This window comes from Oncorhynchus mykiss, chromosome 16 (genome assembly GCF_013265735.2).
Source record: "Oncorhynchus mykiss isolate Arlee chromosome 16, USDA_OmykA_1.1, whole genome shotgun sequence".
Taxonomy (NCBI): Eukaryota; Metazoa; Chordata; class Actinopteri; order Salmoniformes; family Salmonidae; genus Oncorhynchus; species Oncorhynchus mykiss.
In genome coordinates this window covers 27,448,653-27,472,120 of record NC_048580.1, presented here as the reverse complement: position 1 = coordinate 27,472,120, position 23,468 = coordinate 27,448,653, and the positions used below count along the sequence as shown (strand labels likewise).

At 40.7% G+C, this 23,468-nt stretch overlaps 1 protein-coding gene across 37 annotated transcripts in view; it reads right to left on the bottom strand.

The window, feature by feature from the left end:
- Positions 1–23,468, bottom strand: part of cmn (calymmin) — a 69,737-nt gene that overhangs the window by 28,767 nt on the left and 17,502 nt on the right. For 15 of the 37 annotated variants that reach the window (XM_036946645.1, XM_036946648.1, XM_036946640.1 and 12 more), the window contains 19 exons: positions 23,187–23,237; positions 21,911–21,955; positions 21,707–21,814; positions 21,434–21,490; positions 20,124–20,915; positions 14,059–14,121; positions 13,793–13,846; positions 13,292–13,342; positions 13,121–13,186; positions 11,545–11,595; positions 10,455–10,520; positions 10,284–10,322; positions 8,904–8,987; positions 3,721–3,750; positions 3,565–3,612; positions 3,394–3,444; positions 3,224–3,292; positions 1,683–1,751; positions 1,340–1,405 (listed from right to left, as the gene is read on the bottom strand). In XM_036946645.1, coding sequence (XP_036802540.1) covers positions 1,340–1,405; positions 1,683–1,751; positions 3,224–3,292; positions 3,394–3,444; positions 3,565–3,612; positions 3,721–3,750; positions 8,904–8,987; positions 10,284–10,322; positions 10,455–10,520; positions 11,545–11,595; positions 13,121–13,186; positions 13,292–13,342; positions 13,793–13,846; positions 14,059–14,121; positions 20,124–20,915; positions 21,434–21,490; positions 21,707–21,814; positions 21,911–21,955; positions 23,187–23,237 — 1,860 coding nt within the window. The remainder of the gene's footprint in view (positions 1–1,339; positions 1,406–1,682; positions 1,752–3,223; positions 3,293–3,393; positions 3,445–3,564; positions 3,613–3,720; positions 3,751–8,903; positions 8,988–10,283; positions 10,323–10,454; positions 10,521–11,544; positions 11,596–13,120; positions 13,187–13,291; positions 13,343–13,792; positions 13,847–14,058; positions 14,122–20,123; positions 20,916–21,433; positions 21,491–21,706; positions 21,815–21,910; positions 21,956–23,186; positions 23,238–23,468) is intronic. The other 22 variants (XM_036946650.1, XM_036946654.1, XM_036946646.1 and 19 more) reach the window with 20 other exon arrangements.

Here is a 23,468-nt window from a genome sequence, read left to right as displayed (position 1 = left end):
AAGCCGGTGTTTTGAGGATATATTGGCATGGTTTGCTGCTAACAACACCCATGCCAATATATCCTCCAAACACTGGCTTCTCAGGCATTATCACTAAAATGGAAGCCCCTCCAACATAATCGAGGTAGAATCAGGACTTCCCCGGGGCAGCTGTCTAGGTCCCTTATTTTTTTTAAATCGTTACTAATGACATGCCATTGGCTTTGAGTAAAGCCAGTGTGTATGTATGCAAATGACTCAACACTATACACGTCAGCGACTACAGCGAGTGAAATCACTGCAACACTTAACCAAGAGCTGCAGTCAGTTTCAGAATTGGTGGCAAGGAATAAGTTAGTCCTAAATATTTCAATTTTATTTGGGACAAATCATTCACTAAATCCTAAACCTCAACTGAATCTTGTAATAAATCATGTGAAAATTGAGTGGACGTGACTAAACTGCTTGGAGTAACCATGGATTGTAAACTGTCATGGTTAAAACATGTTGATACAACAGCAGCTAAGATGGGGAGAAGTCAGTCCATAATAAAGCGCTGCTCTACCTTCTTAACAACACTATCAACAAGGCAGGTCCCACAGGCCTAGTTTTGTCGCACCTGAACTACTGTACAGTCGTGTGGTCAGGTGCCCCAAAGAGGGACCTCAGAAAATTGCAATTGTCTCAGAACAGGGCAGCACGGCTGGCCCTTGGATGTACACAGAGAGCTAACAATAATATGCATGTCAATCTCTCCTGGCTCAAAGTGGAGGAGAGATTGACTTGATCACTACTTGTTTTTGTAAGAAGTGTTGACAAGCTGAATGCACTGAGGTGTCTGTTTAAACTACTAGCACACAGCTCAGACACCCATGTGTACCCCACGAGACATGTCACCAAAGGTCTCTTCACAATACCCAAGTCAAGAACAGACTATGTATGGGAGGTGCCCAGTAGTACATAGAGCCATGGCCACATGGATTTCTATTCCACATCATGTAAATTATGCCAGCAGTAGAATCAGATAAAAATACACCTTTATGGAACAGTGAAGAGACACACACAAGCACACATAAGACACTCACTCATACACATGGATTTTGTATTGCAGATAGATACCTGTATGTGATAGTAGAGTAGTGGCCTGAGTGAACACAATGTGTTGTGAAAAGTGTTGTGAAATGTAATGTCATATTTAAAATGGTATATAACTGCCTTAATGGTGATGGAGCCCAGGAAGAGTAGCTGCTGCCTTGGAAGCAGCTAATGGGGATCCTTAATAAATACAAATCCTCAAGTGTTTACGTTATTTTGGCTGTTACCCGTAGATGCAGCAGGCGTACATATACCATACACATACCATACTTGCCTGCACCATCAGTCCCCAACCCGAGGGGTTGACCACCAAATGGCAACCCCCCAATGCCTGAGTCAGAGCAAGATAATGTATTAGGGCACGAAGCAAGAGAGGGAGTGGACTACTGTTCATTGTGAGTCACTCTGCTGTGATGTTAATGCAAAGCCAAAGACAAATTTCCACATTATGTGGACAATTGCGAATTTCTAAAGCTTGATGAGAAAAAGGTCCACAAAGCGAGGCAGCATCAGTTATACATTTATCTTCCTGTTTCTCATTATTTTCCTGTAAATATGTATCATTGGAGAAATGCAACCCTGAGCCCCACCACAAGCAACTCACTCACCATATTTGGCCTGAGATGTTGCCTCTGAGCCCATTCCGAGGGGCTGACCACCATATGGCCCACCCAATCCTGTGACCGACAGAGCAAAAGAGTAAACTCCATTTAAATTTTACACAAACTCAAAAAAAAGAAACGTCCTCGCATTGTCAACTGCGTTTAATTTCAGCAAACTTAACATTTGTAAATATTTCTATGAACATAACAAGATTCAACATCTGAGACATAAACTGAATAAATTCCACGTGTATAACAGAAATGGAATAACATATCCCTGAACAAAGGGAGGGAGGGAGGGGGGGGTCAAAACAAAAGTAAAAGACCGTATCTGACCACCAGCTGCATTAAGTACTGCAGTGCATCTCCGACCTCATGGATTAGACCATATTCGCCAGTTCTTGCTGGGAGATGTTACCACACTCTTCTACCAAGGCACCTGCAAGTTCCCGGACCTTTCTGGGCGGAATGGCCCTAGCCCTTACCCTCCAATCCAACAGGTTGAGATCCGGGCACTCCGCTGGCCATGGCAGAACACTAACATTCCTGTCAAGCAGGAAATCGCGCACAGAACGAGCAGTACGGCTGGTGGCATTGTCATGCTGGAGGGTCATGTCAGGATGAGCCTGCAGGAAGGGTACCATATGAGGGAGGAGGATGTCTTCCCTGTAATGCACAGCATTGAGATTGCCTGCAATGACAACAAGCTCAGTCCGGTGATGCTGTGACACACCACCCCAGACCATGACGGACCCTCCAACTCTATCCCGCTCCAGAGTACAGGCCTCGGTGTAACGGTCATTCCTTCGACGATAAACGCATATCCGACCACCACCCCTGGTGAGACAAAACCGCGACTCGTCAGCGAAGAGCACTTTTTGCCAGTCCTGTCTGGTCCACCGACGGTGGGTTTGTGCCCATAGGCAACGTTGTTGCCGGTGACGTCTGGTGATGGCAGTTGTTGTTGCCCACATGTATCTGTCCCTCAGGTGTGATGTTCGGATGTACCGATCCTGTGCAGGTGTTGTTACACGTGGTCTGCCACTGAGAGGACAATCAGCTGTCCGTCCGGTCTCTCTGTAGCTCTGTCTTAGGTGTCTCACAGTACGGACATTGCAATTTATTGCCCTGGCCACATCTGCAGTATTCATGCCTCCTTGCAGCATGCCTAAGGGACGTTCACGCAGATGAGCAGGGACCCTGGGCATCTTTCTTTTGGTGTTTTTCAGAGTCAGTAGAAAGGCCTCTTTAGTGTCCTAAGTTTTCATAACTGTGACCTTAATTGCCTATCGTCTGTAAGCTGTTAGTGTCTTAATGACCGTTCCACAGGTGCATGTTCATTAATTGTTTATGGTTCATTGAACAAGCATGGGAAACAGTGTTTAAACCCTTTACAATGAAGATCTGTGAAGTTATTTGGATTTTTACGAATTAGCTATGAAAGACAGGGTCCTGAAAAAGGGACGTTTCTTTTTTTGCTGACTTTACATATCATTTAGAAAAGGTACATTTCCTGAAGAAAATGTGTTTGTGTACAACCAACTCACCACCATATATTCCACCTGATTTCCCATCAGGACGTAGGCCAGCGGGTTGAGGTTCAAACTGACTTGTTCCTGTCAAGGAGGAGAGACGCATTTCAGCTACTGTGTATACGAGTGTACACCCACACTGTACACGAGATAAGCACTGTGTATAGATATGGGTGTAATCGTACCATCCAGTCCAGCAGGAATGATTGGTGCTCCACCATAAGGTCCGGAACCACCTGTTAAAGAAAATGAGGGGAATGCAGGCAGTTCTGATTTTGTTTTAAACTATTATTCTGATCCATTCAGTGTTGTCATGCACTAATTTGTTCTTAAAAATTTGAGGGGGCCCTTCTCACCATATTTGCCGCCATTTGCAGGCTCTTCAAGTCCTGCACCAACCCCACCTGCATTAGGATGTATGGATTCATTCATTGGCATGGATTGATTGCTCGACATGGTGGGAGGCTAGGACTGATGTTGTATTTGTCTATAACATATAGTAGCCTACATACCTGATTTTCCCTCCATACCAGCAGGCACACCTTGATAGAAAGATGAAACGTTTGACATTCACTGTTATTTTGAAAACTAGGGCACTCACTCTTGGACTCAATACTGTTTTTTAGTCAAATCAAAATGTTCTATTGTAAAAAAAAAAAAAATATGAATGAATTGTCAAATCCAGTACTATAATCCATCCTAATTTTTCTCTGAATATCTAAAGGATCACAGGTCATCATTACACATTATAGTTAAATCTAGCACATACAGTGCCTTCAGAAAGTATTCAGACCCCTTGACTTGTCTACACATTTTGTTACGTTACAGCCTTATGATAAAACTTTTTTTTTTTTAAATACACCTCATCAATCTAGACACAATAACCCATAATGACAAAGCAAAAACAGGTTTTTACCTGTTATAAATATACCTCATCAATATGTTAAATACACCTCATGCCTGTTATAAATACACCTCATCAATCTACACACAATACCCCATAATGACAAAGCAAAAATGGATTTAACCTTTGCTTTGTCATTTTGGGGTATTGTGTGTAGATTGATGGTGTATAAAAAAAAATTAAGGAATACTTTCAGAGGACAAAAGTTAACACCCGTTTTTGCTTTGTCATTATGGGGTATAGCAAAACATTAAACAGGAAGCACCAGCGACTCGGTCAATAAAAAAGTGGTCAGATGAAGCAGATGCTAAACTACTGGACTGTTTTGCTAGCACAGACTGGAATATGTTCAAGGATTCTTCTGATGGCATTGAGGAGTACACCAAATAAGTCATTGGCTTCATCAATAAGTCCCCACAGTGACTGTACGTACATACCCCAAACAGAAGCCATGGATTACAGGCAACATCTGCACTGAGCTAAACGGTACGGCTTACGCTTTCAAGGAGTGGGACTCTGCATAGCAGAAATCCTGCTATGCACTCCGACGAACCATCAAACCACATGAGGAGGATGTCTTCGCTGTAATGCACAGCGTTGAGATTGCCTGCAATGACAACAAGCTCAGACTGAAGAGATTTGGCATGGGTCCTCAGATCCTCAAAGTTGTACAGCTGCACCATCGAGACCATCCTGACGGGTTGCATCACTGACTGGTATGGCAACTGCTCGGCCTCTGACCGCAAGACACCACAGGGGGTAGTGCGTACAGCCCAGTACATCACCAGGGCCAAGCTTCCTGCCATCCAGGACCTCTATACCAGGCGGTGTCAGGGGAAGGCCCTAAAAATGGACTCCAGCCACCCTAGTCAGAGACTGTTCTCTCTGTTACCGGAGCACCAAGTCTAGGTTGAAGAGGCTTCTAAACAGCTTCCACCCCTAAGCCATAAGAGTCCTAAACATCTAATCAAATGGCTACCCAGACTATTTGCATTGCCTGCCAACCCCCCCCCCCCCCCCCCCCCCCCCGCTGCTACTCTCTGTTATTATCTATGCATAGTCACTTTAATAACTCTACCTACATGTGCATACTACCTCGACCCACCAGTGCCCCAGCACATTCACTCTGTACCGGTACCCCCAGTATATAGCCCCGCTATTGTTATTCTACTGCTGCTCTTTAATTATTTCTTACTTTTTTTAGGTATTTTCTTAAAACTGCATTGTTGGTTAAGGGCTTGTAAGTAAGCATTTGACTGACATTTGACATGCGCCGAATACAACAGGTATGTGACAAATACATGTTTTATTTTATGAAGGAAAAAAACTATTTCATGAATTTTTCGCAGAAAATGATTATAAATGATTATAGTACTGGATACAGTACTTATAGTACTGGATTTGACATTTTTTCAGAACATTTTGATTTGACAAAAAAACAGTATATTGAGTCCAAGAGTGATCATCCTTTACTAGTCTCAGTCCCTGCTGCAAAAAACATCCCCACATCCCCATCCCCGCGTGATGCTGCCACCACCATGCTTCACCGTAGGGATGGTGCCAGGTTTCCTACAGACGTGACGCTTGGCTTTCAAGCCAAAGAGTTCAATCCTGGTTTCATCAGACCAGAGCATCTTGTTTCTCATGGTCTGAGAGTCTTTAGGTGCTTTTTGGCAAACTCCAAGCGGGCTGTCATGTGCCTTTTACTGAGGAGTAGCTTCCGTCTGGCCACTACCATAAAGGCCTGATTGGTGGAGTGCCGCGGATATTGTTGTCCTTCTGGAAGGTTATCCTATCTCCACAGAGGAACTCTGGATCTCTGTCAGACTGACCATCGGGTTCTTGGTCACCTCCCTGACCAAGGCCCTTTTCCCCGAATTGCTCAGTTTGGCCGGGCGGACAGCTCTAGGAAGAGTCTTGGTGGTTCCAAACTTCTTCCATTTTAAGAATGATGAAACCACTGTTCTTGGGGACCTTCAATGCTCCAGACATTTTTGGTACCCTTCCTCAGATCTGTGCTTCAACACAATCCTGTCTCGGAGCTCTACGGACAATTCCGTCGACCTCATGGCTTGGTATTTGCTCTAACATGCACTGTCAACTGTGGGACCTTATATAGACAGGTGTGTGCCTTTCAAAAGCATGTCCAATCAATAGAATTTACCACAGGTGGACTCCAATCAAGTTGTTGAAACATCTCAAGGATGATCAACGGATGCACCTGAGCTCAATTTCAAGTCTCATAGCAGGGTCTGAATACTTATGTAAATAAGTTGCCCCCCCCCCCCCCCCCCCCAAAAAAAACTTTTTTCACTGTCATTATGGGGTATAGTGTGTAGATTGAGGATTTTTTATTTATTTAATCAATTTTAGAATACGGTTGTAACGTAACAAAATGTGGAAAAAGGGAAGGGGTCTGAATACTTTGTGAATGTTCTGCCCCTGAACAGGCAGTTAATCCACTGTTCCTAGGCTGTCATTGTAAATAAGAATTTGTTCTTAACTGACTTGCCTAGTTAAATAAAGGTAAAAAATAAAAATAAAAATGTGCTGTGTCGTGACTATCATTAATGCAATGACTTATCTTATCAAATCAACTGTTTGTGATTAAATTAATCACGTAACAATTAACTCAAAGCAATCATGGGCACCACAAAAAAAATGTAATAAGTTACCCTTTCCCGAATTAACTCAAGAATATCAGAATATATCGTTATCATATTAGTCATGCATGAATTATTATTACCTCATATCAGTCTCATTCTGAACGTCCTAATATTCTATAAATCTGCATAAACCCTAGTCTACATGACTCAGTGATGCACAAATTGGCTAAATCATTTATTTACTAACTACCAAATAATCACACAATTACATAAACACACACAGGATAGATTACACATTGATTACTAACAATAAAGTCCCTAGTGGACTAACTCGATATGGCAGCTGGTTACACAATGAAAGGGGTGGGGAAAGAAATAGCAGGAGAAGGAGAGACAAAGTATCGTACATACAGTTGAATAATATGCTCATTGTAAAAATGGATATTTAGCATTTGGATTTAGAAATGCAATGTAAATATTTACGCTTGTATGTCTTTGTCTCTCTCTGTTGAAATTGCCCGATTCGTCTGTGACGAATAGTTCGACAGAAAGTCTCTGGTTGTGTAAGTCTCTGGTGGTCCACCAGAGATCACCATGTCCTTAGTAGTTGTAGTAGTAGCTTTCTTTGTTCTGGAAGTGTCCGTTAGACTGGTTACATCAGACGTTCCAATGATCGTTTGATAAGATCTTCCTCGTGCCTATGGTCAAAGTTCTAGACTACTTTACATGCAAATCTGCAGGCGGTGCATGTCTAGTCTTCTCTATTTAGTGCACGTATACTGGTCTAGTAGTTTTAAACTATTTGTCAGCCGTATAGCCACCGCTCCACACTGTCTGGTCTAGTAGAGTCTAACCATTCGTGACGTTAGGCTTACACTGTCCGTCTGCTTGGTCTAATGTAAAATGTTGTTACGAGTCAATTAAAAAGCGCTCTGGTCAAAGGGGGCGTTCCATCACGCTGGCATAATGTCTGTTCTCATGTGGGCATGGTTCATGACTTGAACTTTAAATCAAATACAATTTCTCATTTAGAAGGTTAAAATCACATTGATATGTTTTTACAAATAGTTTCATATTTAATCATATAAGTTTTACAACATTTAGATGTAACTCTGACATATACATTGTGAAATCTCCATAAAGTTTTGGGGCAGAGTCTCTCTGTGGGATTTTTGACTTCTCCATATTGCAGTGCACAAGAGAGGAAGTTTACGACTCTCCGGTAGGAGAGAGGGGGTCTCTTTGATCCTCACCCAGGAGGTAAAGCTATGACAACTGTAATAATGAAAAATTATAATATCGGTACCATTGACTTGCATTTGTGCCACAAATTCTAGAAATAGTGGCCAGATACACAAGATCAAGGCAAGAACTGCTGCCATACCTTGTTCATAGACTACTTACAGGGTAAGGAAATTTGGGTGAACTAGCCCTTTAAAAGCACTGGAGTAATAAAGCAAATGAGGGCGTACCCCTTCCACCGTAAATCGGGTGCCATTTCCTGAGCATACGTTTAGGGCTTGGCATTCCAACTGACTAGGGACAGAGGTGGAATGTAATACCTTCACCTCTTCCTTTTTCAATCAGATCTGTAAATGTTGTATCCCTCAAGTTACAGAGTCTGAAACTGTTATTAGAAAAAGACACGGCTAAAAGCAGTGTCCTGGTTTGCCTGAAAGGTCCATATGTTAAAGTCAATTTTAGAAACCAGGCTTCTCACATGTAGGTGTAGCAGTCCTAGCCAGTATGTCTAAAACAGGCAACTCTCCATCAGCATAGACTACTCAACTAACTTGAATTGGTACAGATACAAGATAGACAAAATAGCGTGATTTTGAACAATCCGACTGAGCACAAGACATCTTGTGCTCAGTAGGATGCCTCTAACGAGGTAGCATTTATGTAGCTACAGATTGTAGGCCAGATAATTTGATATAAGCAAAGATTTTTGGTGTCCATTACAGGAAAGCCCCATATAAACCGTCACTATAGATTTTTCAACTAACCTCTTCTTGGCAATACTTTCTTAGTTCTCGATTATGTGAAAAAGGTAGCTTGGTGGCGTTCCAAAAAATCATAGAAAATTCTGAAATATATTAAATCTATGATTTGTATCCGATGAGATATGCCTCTTGCATGTGTGTATATCTTTGTTTGGTCACACAATGTGTGATGCTAAACTTACCAATTGCAGGTGCACCGTAGCCATTTCCATTTGCAGCTGCGTCATAGCCATAACCAGCTCCATGGTAGACACCTTGACCATAACCTACAATAGTAAAACCATTTTTTTTTAAATAGAACCACATGAGAACTTGTATGAAATGTTCTGATGAAGTAATGACATTGTCCAAAAATATAGTTGTTTCTCTAAGTTGTCTTTATGTTCTGAGAACATCTGTAATGTCACAACATTTTGGAGAGCGCTCCCAGAATATAGTCAGAGGTTTTTAAATAGAACCTTTGGGAACCTCTAGGAAACATTATGTTGAAGTACTGAAATTCCTATAAAATAATTATGTTTCTTAAAGTTCTCTGAACAATTTGGTAAAATTAAAGTATTCAGCTCCTCGAGACAATACATGCTAGAAACACCTTTGGCAGCGAGGAGTGGGACAACATTCCACAGGCCACAATCAACATCCTGATCAACCCTGTGAAGGAGAAGTGTTGCGCTGCATGAAGCAAATGGTGGTCACACCAGATACCGACTGGTTTTCTGATCCACACCCCTACCTTTTTGTTGCAATTTATCTGTGACCAACAGATGCATATCTTTGTTCCCAGTCATGTGAAATCCAGAGATTAAGGCCTAATGAATTGATTTCAGTTGACAGATTTATTTATATGAACTGTAACTCAGTAAAATCTTTGAAATTGTTGCATGTTATATTTTTGTTCAGCATAATTTAGGCTTGCTTAAACAAAGGGCTTGAATACTTATGCAACGACTCTACTTATCACATTTTTATTAATCAAACTTTTTTCCCCTTCCACTTTGACATGAGTATTTTGAGTTCATTATTGACAACAAATGACAAATCAATTTTAATCCCACTTTGTAACACAAAAGTGTGAAGAAATACAAGGAGTATGAACACTTTTGCAAGGCACTGTGTACTTGATCACTCACAACCAGAGTTTCCTTTAAAAATAAATCTATGCTTCAACTCCAAGTGCATTTAGAATTAATATACTAAATTACAATTAAAGCGTTTTAAATTTTAGTACAGTTTTAATGAGTGTACGTTTAATGATAGGGAACATATAGTATACTTTAACAATGAATTTGAAGTACACTTTCAATAAGTGTATTGAAGGTTGATAATTGTATATTTATAGTATACAAAAAAATACAAAAAAAACAATGAATTTAAAGTAAACTTTAAAGTGTGTTGAAGTGTAATTATATTATATGTATAGTATACATAAGATATACATCTCATATTTGAAGTATATTATTTTAATGTTTTGTATATTTAAGTATACTTGTAATATAATACAATTAATTGTTTTTCGCTTGGGCATGCTCTCTTAGAATGTTGTGTGCTAGCTGGGTACTCACCACTATGTTGTTTGGGTTTCCCTGCGAAAGGATTTTCACCTGCACAAAGACAATCCATCGAGGAATTTATATTAGGACATTTTAATAGCCTATATTGAACATGTTTTCTTCAGTACAAAAATGGAAAATGGTTCACACTCACAATCATTGTACAGTTAATATTGGCATTACCTGCTCCAGGTCCATATCCATAGCCAGCAGCAACAGGATTATAGCCTCCTGCAAAAGCACCATCACCTATGGATCACAAGACAACATTTACGACACACTATAGAGAGAAAACACTGCCAGGTGTTAGAAAGGTTGCAAGGCTCATAACTTATTTAAAAACAAGGCGTTTATCTGGTTTGGGTGCATTAGCTCCCCCTCCATTCGGACGTACCCCAGCTCCATATCCTATAACAAATATATCACAAAGTCTGAATATCTTTTACTTAATATCTGAAACAGCAGAACTTAGTCACTGAGTGCAATAGAAAATGGTGCTTGAACCCTGGACAAGCATTTACATGAAATTGAGCAAAATCGGAGACGCATATGGAGATGAATTGTGGCCAATGACACTAGTAAAATGCATTTATTCGGTCAGGGCACACAGATTTACTTGAAATTAAGCCTCTAAAAAGACAATCTGTAAAGGCATTTCCAAAACAGAGCCACTGAGTGCATTGCACACAGTCGATAAATGGGTTAGAAACAAATACATTACACACACACACACACACACACACACACACTTAGACATTTTTTATACATGAATTCAAATTGTGGGGTAATTTAAAATATAAAAGACAACTCCTGCACACTTTATTACCTTTGCACATGTCAACATTTAGGTATGTGACCAAAGACTGAAACGTCAACAATAAATAATTTTGATAATGAATTCAACCCTGGGGGTTTTATTCCAAGAACCACATATGACTTCTTCAAAACAGTAGCAATTTAACATTTGGTTTAGCACCATAGCCATTGGGGACACCATCTCCATTTGGTACACCAGCTCCTGCACCGTAACCTAATGACCGTTAACGAAAATCTTAGTGTGGAAGACCTCATTAATGGTATGCACAAGAATGATGATGAAAACTAAACTTAATGTAAAAGTAAACTCCCACAAACCATTAAAATTGACAAAGACAACAGCTCAACAAAAAATATGAACCTTCATCCTAATTGCACTGGAAAACCTGATGCCACCACGAAATGGCAAACATTTTGTTTAGGCTTAAAACTACACAAGAAAACAGAGTAGGTTTACCATTGGGGTTGGCTCCACGTCCGTGCGGTGCACCGGCTCCGACACCGTAACCTATTCACCATTAACAGAAATCAAAGTGTGTAGAAGATCTCATTGATAGCATGCACAATCATGTAAAAATGTGTACCAAAAACCCCCACTAAAAACACTTATTATAAAAGACAACTCCTGCACACACACCATTATCTCTGCCAAAGTTATTTTATAATGAATTCCGCATTGGGTATTATATCACCACATGTAGTGCACTCGGAAAGTATTCAGACCCCTTGACCTTTTCCACATTTTGTTACGTTACAGCCTTATTCTAAAATGGATTACATTTCCCCCCTCATCAATCTACACACAATACCCCATAACGACAAAGCAAAAACAGATTTTTAGACATTTTTGCAAATGTACAAAAATGATAATATGAAAAATCACATTTACTTAAGTATTCAGACCCTTCACTCAGTACTTTGTTTGAAGCACCCTTGGCAGTGATTACAGCCTTGAGTCTTCTTGGCACAAGCTTGGCACACCTGTATTTGGGGTGTTCTTCTCTGCAGATCCTCTCAAGCTCTGTCGGGTTGGATGGGGAGTGTTGTCCGTGCTCTGTTTCTTCCAGACGTGATGCTTGGCATTCAGGCCAGAGTTCAATCTTGGTTTCGTCAGACCAGAGCATCTTGTTTCTCATGGTCAGAGTCATTTAGGTGCCTTTTGGCAACTCCAAGCCGGCTGTCATGTGCCTTTTACGGAGGAGTGCTTCCCCCTGGCCACTCTACCATAAAGGCCTGATTGGTGGAGTGCCGCAGAGATGGTTGTCATTCTGGAAGGTTCTATCTCCACAGAGGAACTCTGTCAGACTGACCATCGGGTTCTTGGTCACCTCCCTGACCAAGGCCCTTTCCTCCCCGACTGCTCAGTTTGGCCGGGCAGCCAGTTCTAGGAAGAGTCTTGGTGGTTCCAAACTTCTTCCATTTAAGAATGATGGAGGCCACTGTGTTCTTGGGGACCTTCAATGCTGCAGACATTTTTTCTTACCCTTCCCCAGATCTGTGCCTCGACACAATCCTGTCTCGGGCTCTACGGACAATTCCTTCAACCTCATGTCTTGGTTTTTGCTCTGACATGCACGGCCAACTGTGGGACCTTATATAGACAGGTGTGTGCCTTTCCAAATCATGTCCAATCAATTGAATATACCACAGGTGAACACCAATCAAGTTGTAGAAAAATCATGGATGATCAATGGAAACGGGATGCACCGGAGTTCAATTTCGAGTCTCATAGCAAAGGGTCTGAATACTTCTGTAGATAAGGTATTGCTGTTTTTGCAAACATTTCTAACAACCTGTTTTCACTTTGTCATTATGGGGTAGTGTGTGTAGCTTGATGAGGAAAACTATTTAATCCATTTTAGAATAAGGCTGTAATGTAACAACATTTGGAAAAAGGGAAGGAGTTGAATACTTTCCGAATGCACTGTATAAGAGTGACTGTTATCTTGTGGGCCTACATGGTAACATTAATCTTTAAATAATCTATAATAAATAGCTACTATGACTGCTTCAATTAACCAGTAACAATTTACCATTGGGTTTTGCACCATAGCCATTGGGGGCACCACCTCCGTTTACACCAGTTCCTCCTCCGTAACCTAATCATCATACACAGAAAGCTGAGTGTGTGGAAGACCTCATTGATGCCATGCACAAGAATGTATGATATTAGGCAAGAATGTATGATATTAGGGCAAATTTACCATTGGGTTTAGCACCCAAGCCAATGGGGACACCAGCTCCTGGACCATAACCTTAAATAACATGGTGTAAAGTGAAATCAGGTACGAGTTAACTGTTCTACAACTGTGTAACTCCTATACATGTCGTATGATATTATTGTGTTCAAGTTAGGTTCAGCACTATAAATGAACAATTCCTCCACCAGCACAGGTCAACCAAGTGGGACACGTCGCAGGTGCTCAACGTGAACAATCTAGGGAAGAGGGGTCACAAGCAGCATGAGTCAAAGGTCATGCACTCAGAGTGAGACTCAACATTCACCGTACAATAGCAAAGACATTCCAGCAGTTGTTACCATGCCAGGACAAACAATATCCATGCAAAAACATGAACTGCACAAATAGGCAAAAACGGAAAAACAGCATGCACTTTAAACCATTTAGGTTGAGGTGATTATGGCACATTGTTCAATAAATGCCATTCAGATCACCTGTGAATAACATATAGTACTCTTGGTTTACCATTACTGGGTATTTTCACCCATTGTCCATTTGGCACTCCTGATGGTCCACCGTCTAGAATATCCATGTCAGAAAAATGCAATATAAATAGAATGCCATGTATTCAAGTAAACAAATGAATAAAATGACAAAACCTAACAAGAATTATACTAATAGCACAATACAAATGCGGTGCTGGGGTAGCAAACTATTTCTACATTAGTTATACTTTGTATTTATCTATGGGTGTATTTATACTGTATATTTTACTAGTAACTGATGTTTACCAGGTTTGGCTGGTTTAGCTCCCTGCCCATTGCCATTGGGGTTCCCAGCTCCTTCACCATCTACTAGGGGTCACAACGGTATCAATAAAACAAGACTGGCAAGGCCGACCTCAACATACATCCCTCAACTTACTCGCAGAGAAATATCAGGCTACACCACAGACTTATCAAGACAAATAACCGCCAGTAATCCAGTCATCATACTTAAAACGTTGATTGAAACTGATCTCAAACTAGGGAAACACAAAGAGATGTCTTGTAACAACCAATTACTTCATAGACAGACCACAGGCTTCACACTCAACATCAAACAAATACTTGAACCTACAATCTATATGGTATCATTTAGGTTATTCATGTCCAATAACATTGGATGCAGCCGTGCGCCAGCGGAAGTTCCAACAGACCAACACATGAGAAGTACAATAAGAAAAAACACATCATGACATTAATATACCTACATTTTCTTAAATACATTTTGCGAAAAGCCAACACCACAAGAAAGCATGCAACAAAAACATAAAATTAATATGACAACCAACACACTAAAACAATTCAAAATAAATAATGTGACACACTCAAACAGACCTGACAGTGCCATAAATGATACCAACATAGGATGAACTTGTTGACAAGACAAAACAGAGGACTTGACATGTCACAGAGGACACATACACTACACATCACACAGGTGCGGGACAGGTGTAGACATACAGTGCCTTGCGAAAGTATTCGGCCCCCTTGAACTTTGCGACCTTTTGCCACATTTCAGGCTTCAAACATAAAGATATAAAACTGTATTTTTTTGTGAAGAATCAACAACAAGTGGGACACAATCATGAAGTGGAACGACATTTATTGGATATTTCAAACTTTTTTTTAAAATCAAAAACTGAAAAATTGGGCGTGCAAAATTATTCAGCCCCCTTAAGTTAATACTTTGTAGCGCCACCTTTTGCTGCGATTACAGCTGTAAGTCGCTTGGGGTATGTCTCTATCAGTTTTGCACATCGAGAGACTGAATTTTTTTCCCATTCCTCCTTGCAAAACAGCTCGAGCTCAGTGAGGTTGGATGGAGAGCATTTGTGAACAGCAGTTTTCAGTTCTTTCCACAGATTCTTGATTGGATTCAGGTCTGGACTTTGACTTGGCCATTCTAACACCTGGATATGTTTATTTTTGAACCATTCCATTGTAGATTTTGCTTTATGTTTTGGATCATTGTCTTGTTGGAAGACAAATCTCCGTCCCAGTCTCAGGTCTTTTGCAGACTCCATCAGGTTTTCTTCCAGAATGGTCCTGTATTTGGCTCCATCCATCTTCCCATCAATTTGAACCATCTTCCCTGTCCCTGCTGAACAAAAGCAGGCCCAAACCATGATGCTGCCACCATCATGTTTGACAGTGGGGATGGTGTGTTCAGCTGTGTTGCTTTTAAGCCAAACATAAGGTTTTGCATTGTTGCCAAAAAGTTCAATTTTGGTTTCATCTGACCAGAGCACCTTCTTCCACATGTTTGGTGTGTCTCCCAGGTGGCTTGTGGCAAACTTTAAACAACACTTTTTATGAATATCTTTAAGAAATGGCTTTCTTCTTGCCCCTCTTCCATAAAGGCCAGATTTGTGCAATATACGACTGATTGTTGTCCTATGGACAGAGTCTCCCACCTCAGCTGTAGATCTCTGCAGTTCATCCAGAGTGATCATGGGCCTCTTGGCTGCATCTCTGATCAGTCTTCTCCTTTTATGAGCTGAAAGTTTAGAGGGACGGCCAGGTCTTGGTAGATTTGCAGTGGTCTGATACTCCTTCCATTTCAATACTATCGCTTGCACAGTGCTCCTTGGGATGTTTAAAGCTTGGGAAATCTTTTTGTATCCAAATCCGGCTTTAAACTTCTTCACAACAGTATCTCGGACCTGCCTGGTGTGTTCCTTGTTCTTCATGATGCTCTCTGCGCTTTTAACAGACCTCTGAGACTATCACAGTGCAGGTGCATTTATACGGAGACTTGATTACACACAGGTGGATTGTATTTATCATCATTAGTCATTTAGGTCAACATTGGATCATTCAGAGATCCTCACTGAACTTCTGGAGAGAGTTTGCTGCACTGAAAGTAAAGGGGCTGAATAATTTTGCACGCCCAATTTTTCAGTTTTTGATTTGTTAAAAAAGTTTGAAATATCAAATAAATGTCGTTCCACTCCATGATTGTGTCCCACTTGTTGTTGATTCTTCACAAAAAAATACAGTTTTATATCTTTATGTTTGAAGCCTGAAATGTGGCAAAAGGTCGCAAAGTTCAAGGGGGCCGAATACTTTCGCAAGGCACTGTATGCAAGGACCAGTATGACAAACATACACTGTGTTTATATGACAGCACTTACACATCCAAAGACGCAAACAATATCAAGTGTTAGTTTAGCAGGTGGACTCCCAACTTTAGATTCCAGCACCCCATGTTCCACTGCTGATTTTTCAGGTACAACTGCAGGCTCACTTTTAATGCTCACTTCTTCCGGTGCCACCCCTGGTGCACTTTTAGTCAGGGTTTCTCCAGGGACGATGGGACCAGTCTTTTTAGCTGCCATCGTTTCAGGTACCAACGCAGGCACAGCCTTTGTAACCATGGGTCCAGTACTTTTAGGCACCTGAGTTTCAGGGTCTACGCCCCAATCACCTTTCCCAGGAGGTGTGCCCGACCCACCATTTTTTTTCTCAGGGACCTCACTTCCAGTGACATAACCTAAGGGCCACAAGGTCATCACCATTTACAGCCACTGGTCATTTTAGTTGGAAATTGTAAACAAATATGTAAATGGTCATCTGGTTTCCGTTATTTGCCTAAAATTAAACATTCCCAGTGAAGTTCCCACATACGGCTCTTCTTTTTAGAACATCAATGGACAGAAACATTTTGGTGGACACAAAAAACTATGACCTAATGAACAACAACCATGGTGTGCAAAAAAAAATTGCATTGTAAACACTGAAAACACACAGGGTGGAAACCCAACATGAAAATCCGTACCTCTATCTTGAAACTTTTCATACATTTCTCTTTGACATAATTTCAATGCATGATCTATGCGAAGATCTGACTTGGTTGCATGGATCTCGAGATAGGATTCAGCCCAAAATGTGTAAATACAGGCACTGTCAAAGCCTTCATTGTCTAAACTACAGAAAACACCACAAACTAAAGCAGACTATGTTAAACACGGTAAAAAACAAACATGTAAACAGATTTAGACATACATTTAGTTTTGTTACAGCCTGAATTTAAAATATTAAATTAATATGTTTGTCAATGGCCTACACATAATACCCAATAATATCAAAGTGGGATTACATTTTTCAAAATATTAAATTATAAAAAATGAGAAACTGAAATGTCTTGAGTCAGTAAGTATTCAACCCCTTTGTTATGGCAAGCCTAAATTAATTCAGGAGTAAACATGTGCTTAATAAATCCCATAATAAGTTGCATGGATTCCCACTGTGCACTATAATACTGTTTAACATCATTTTTGAATGACTACCTCATCTCTGTACCCCACACATATCATTATTATTAGCTTGTTTCCATCTATGTAACATTGCAAAGATCAGGAACTTTGTCCAAAAATGTGGCAGAAAAATTAATCCATGCTTTTGTCACGTCTAGATTAGACTACTACAATGCCTTGTAGACAATTTCTAGACTAGCAAATTAGAAACAAGTGATGCAGATTGACCATACATGTAGTATAACACGGCACATGTTAAGAACGCATTAAAACATGAGTACCATAGTAGTAGACTATTATCCGATCATGGGAAAAGGGGTGTAAAAAAAACTTCAGACTAGAGGGCTTGACTGTTGTCGGGGTTACCTGTCCACAGGATATTGCTGACCCGTCAGTGCTTTCTAAAAAGAGAAGGACCATAGATATCTAGTCCCTAGTACAGAGAATTATCACTGGCTAGACCTTTGCTGATAGAAGATTATATTTGGGAATCTACAAAGTGTCAGCTTTTTTTTCACCCATATATGATGCTACTTACAGTATACCAGATTTGAGTGGTGAAGCTACTCACTAGCTATGGAAATGACCAGTAACGCAATGGATTATCCTCCCATGACCAGCCATTATGGTTTGGTATGTTCAGTCCAAGGGAGATAATTTTTCAACCAACCTCAACTTGGCGATACTTCATTAATTCTCGACTTGGAAGGCACATTTGTGCTTTCGAAAATATGGTGGCATACATTATACAGTGGGGTCTGAAATGATTGAAACTCTTGATGAAAGATTAGCAAAAAATGACTGAATAAAATAACACATTAAAATACTGAGCTATATTGTATACTAATACAATTGCTCAGAGAAAAGGGAGAGGTAAAAATGATTGACACCCCTGTTCTCAATAGCTCAACTGCGAGGATAATGGCACGGAGCCTTTTTCTAGAACGTTTTATGACTTGGAGAACACATTAGGGGGGTTCTTAGGCCATTTCACCACACAGAATCATTCCATATCCTTGATATATTTCATCTGCGCTTATGGACTGCCCTCTTCAATTCAATGGGTTTTAAGTCCGGAGACCGAGATGGCCATTGCAAAATGTTGATTTTTATGGCCAATTAACCATTTATTTGTGGATTTTTATGTGTGCTTGGGGTTGTCTTGCTGCAAGAGCCACTTGGAAGCAAAATAGCCCCACAACATCAAAGATCCACCACCATACTTGGATTGGAACAGGGGCTTTGGTCAGATGACATGAAAATAGAGCTCTTTGGCCACGAACACCAGTGGTGGGTTTGGCTTCTCAATTAGAATGCATGAGCAGAAAATAACCACATAGTGGTTCTTCCTTTAAAAGTTGCGGCATACAGCTTGAGGGGTGCCGCAGAATTCTATGGCATGTTATTTAAGTGTCAGCCATTGGTGCCAGAATGACGAAATTTACCACAATCTGTCACCATCTACCACAAACGGTAACAGCATAAGCTCAACATTTTTAAAGGAAGAACCACTGTACCTACTGTAAAATGTGGTGGTGGATCTTTGATGTTATGGGGCTATTTTGCTTCCACTGATCCTGGGGCCCTTGTTAAGGTCAATGGCATCATGAACTTTACCCAGTACCAGGATATTTGAACCAAAAACCTGGTTGCCTGCCAGGAGGCTGAAATGTGGCTGCAAGTGGATCTTCCAGCAAGACAACATCCCCAAGCACACATCAAAATCAACAAAGAAATGGTTAATTGGCCACAAAATCTACATTTTGCAATGGCCATCTCAGTCTCCAGACTTGAAATCCATTGAAATCCTGTGGTTTGAATTGAAGAGTGTAGTTCATAAGTGCAGGCAAAGGATATCAAGGATCTGGAAGGACTCTGTATGGAGGAATGGTCTAAGATCCCTCCCAATGTGTTCTCTAAACCATAAAACATTTTAGAAAAAGTCTGTGTCTTTATCCTTGCAAGGTGTGGTATTGAAAGTTATTGAAAACAGGGGTGTCAATTTTGACCCCTATATTTTGTGTGAGTACACAATGAGCAATTGTATGAGTATACCATAATATAGTTTCCCAATTTGTTTTTTTGCATACAATAAATATAGCTCAGTATTTGAATGATTTATTTTAGAGTCATTTTTGCTCATCTTTATCAAGGGTGTCAATAATTGCGAACCCCACTGTCCATTGTTGAATTACTTCATGGCACAAACATATTTTTATTTAACAGAGCATTTCCTAAATTCCAAAATGCAGCTGCAACTAGCCATAGGAATTCAGAAGACAACGGTTCCTTCCAAGTCGAGAAGGAAGAATCGCCAAGTAAAGGTTGGTTTAAAAATATTCCCCCATGGATTGAACATCCCAAACCATTATTCTGTTTGTGAGGATATTCCATTTCAATACAGGTTATTTCCATAGCTAGCTACTCACATGCTATAAGAAAATCTGATGCTTTTACACCCCTTGCCCAGTGTGATACAAATTCTAACTAAATACGAAGCATGCCATTAACATGGCACACCATTTCATGGACATGCAGAGAATAGTAGAGTTTTACCCATATCTGGTACTTTGGGACTCTTTCCTTGAGGCACGGCTGGTGCCACTGGCTTTGGACTTTTTGCCTGTGAGGCTGGCTCTGGTGCTAGTTTAGGGTACGTCTTTCCTTGTGAAACGACAGGTGCTGGCTCAGGGTACGGCTTCCATTGTGAAACGACAGGTGCTGGCTCAGGGTACGGCTTCCATTGTGAAACGACAGGTGCTGGCTCAGGGTACGGCTTCCCTTGTGAAACGACAGGTGCTGGCTCAGGGTACGGCTTCCCTTGTGAAACAACAGGTGCTGGCTCAGGGTACGGCATCCCTTGTGGAACCGGCGCTGGCTTCGGACTCTTTGCCTGTGGTACTACAGCTGCTGGCTTTGGGGCTGGCTTCGGGTATGTCTTCCCTTGTGGAACTGGTGCTGCCGCTGGTGCTTTGTTAGGGCACGGCTTTCCTTGTGGAACGACAGGTGCTAGCTTTGGTGCTGGCTTAGCGTATGTCTTTCCTTGTGGAACCGGTGCTGGCTCTGGCGCTGTCTTTGGACTCTTTGCCTGTGGTACTATAGGTACTGGCTTAGTGAAAAGCTTCCCTTGTGGAACTGGTGCTGGCTTAGGGTATGTCTTCCCTTGTGGAAAGATTAGAGCTACACCCTTTGTTGGCTCAGGTACTACAAATCCTGGCTCAGGTGCCGGTGCAAGGTTTAGTGCTTCAGGAGTAAGAACTTCACCTTTGGGGCCCTTTCCATTCGGTGCACCAACACCTTTAGTACCCTGACCATTTGACATGCTGTATCCATTTGGCATGCCGTAACCTGGGAACCAAAACACAGTAACTTTGTACCAACTAAAAGATAACTAATCAGTGAAAAAGTGCAACAGTGAAACATGCAGTATGACAGTATCTTGACATGATCATTTAGGAGATAAAAACAAACAAGGGACACCTTACCGATTAACACAAACCACGACAGACATACAGCACATGCATAAGTAGAACAGGAAGACATGCTTGAAGTCTGAAATGCAATACTGCTCAATTATTGCTTATAAAATAAAACACATGCACCATAATACCTTAGTACAGTTACTCTGAGACAAACTGTACAGTACAGACCGATTGACACAAATTACAACATGCAAGAAGAACATGAAAACATGCTTTAAACACCATACTACTAGTTTCCCCCATATTAGATCAGAAGACACATATTGTAGGACATGCTGAGACAAACCACATACAAGATAAACTCAACCATACAGAACAAAAATGGACTCAAACTGGTTAAGACAGAAAAGCTGAGGCCACAATCAGACAACATGGAGCATTTACCAGTATTGACTACTTTAGCCAAATGTCCATTGGGTACACCAGCAGGAACACCATACCCTAGGAATCACAAGAGTTAAAAATACTGGCTCACAAATCAAGTGCGCATTTACAATATTCATTGCTTACAAGTTAAGATCAAAGTGGCAATTGATAGACATTGGAAAATGACAGACATCGGATAGAGTGAGCAAATGTTTTATTTGAAATAATACAAACGTTGAAACATAGGGGCGCAGATGTACACAATCTCAGCTTTTGACAGTGAATGCTTACCACCATTTGGTGCTTTAGCTCCTCCCTTGGACGCTTCAGTTCCTCCAATGGGTGCACCTGCTCCGACACCTTTAGTATTTTGAGGTTGAGGTGATCCATTTCCATAACCTACAACATATCCCAGTAACATATCAATTTGCCACAGCACAATCAAGAAGAGACATGTATTACCTGGGATGGAATCTACTTCCAGGGTAGACTCACCATTAGCTCCTTGTCCATTGGACACACCAGCTCCAGCACCATAACCTGGAAATGACAACAACAAACAATTACGATTTAGACCGACTGAAAATTCCTAATCGACCTACTGCAAAATCACCATAATAGTTTTAGTGTAGACACTTCCTATTCAACAGATCAGATAGTGCCTTCAGAAAGTATTCACACCCATTTACTTTATTACACATTTTTACACAACCGGAATTTTAAACAGATTACATTTAGATTCTTGTCACTGGCCTACACACACCCCATAATGTTAAAGCGGAATTTTCTTCTTTTTTTAAAAATTCTTTACAAATTAATTCAAATTAAAAGCTGAAAAGTGTGTAACCCAACAAGTTCCACTCAGGGATTTCACCATGAGGCCAATGGTGATTTTAAAACAGTTACAGTTTAATGCCTGTGATAGGAAAAAATTGAGGATGGATCAACAACATTGTAGTTACTCCCCAATATTAACCTAATTGACAGAGTGAAGAGAAGGAAGACGGTACAGATTATTTTTTTTACATCTAAAACATGCATCCTGTTTGCAACAAAGCACTAAAGAAATACTGCAAAAATTGTGGCACAAAAATTCACTTTTTGTCCTAATGTGTTGTAATTTGGGGCAAATCTAATTGCAACACATTATGGAGTACCACTCTCCACATTTTCAAGCATAGTGGTGGCTGCATCATGTTATGGCTATGCTTGTAATCGTTAAGGACTGGGCAGTTTCAGGATAAAAAAAAATAAGCAAAATGGAGCTAAGCACAGGTAAAATCCTAGAGGAAAACCAGGTTCAGTCTACTTTCCACCAGACACTGGGAGATGAATTCACCTTTCAGCAGGACAATAACCTAAAACACAAAGCCAAATCGACACTGGAATTGCTTATCAAGAAGACAGTGAATATTCCTGAGTGGCCGAGTTAGTCTGACTTAAATCTGCTTGAAAATCTATGGCAAGACTTAAATGGTTATCTAGCAATGATCAACAACCAATTTCACAGAGCTGGAAGAATTCTTTAAATAATTGTTGCACAATCTGGGTGTGGAAAGCTCTGAGACTGAACCAGAAAGACTCACAGCTGTAATCGCTGCCAAAGGTGCTTCTACAAAGTATTGATTCAGGGGTGTGAATACTTAGGTAAATTAGATATATCTGTATTTCTTTTTTTTCTTTCTTTTTTTTAAATGGGGTATTTATGTGTAGAAAAAATAAATATTGGATACACTTTTCAGGACTTTCAAACACTTTAGCAGGAATTTACCATTAGGTTTAGCTCCATATCTCTTGGGTACACCAGCTCCTGCACCATGACCTTGAGATCAAATATAGCATTAATATAGTATTAATATGTCAACAGTTTAGAGGCGACTCCAGGATGCTGGCTTTCTAGGCAGTGTTCCTCTATCCAATGTCTGTGTTATTTTGCCCATCTTAATCTTTTCTTTTATTGGCCAGTCTGAGATACAGTGCCTTGCGAAAGTATTCGGCCCCCTTGAACTTTGCGACCTTTTGCCACATTTCAGGCTTCAAACATAAAGATATA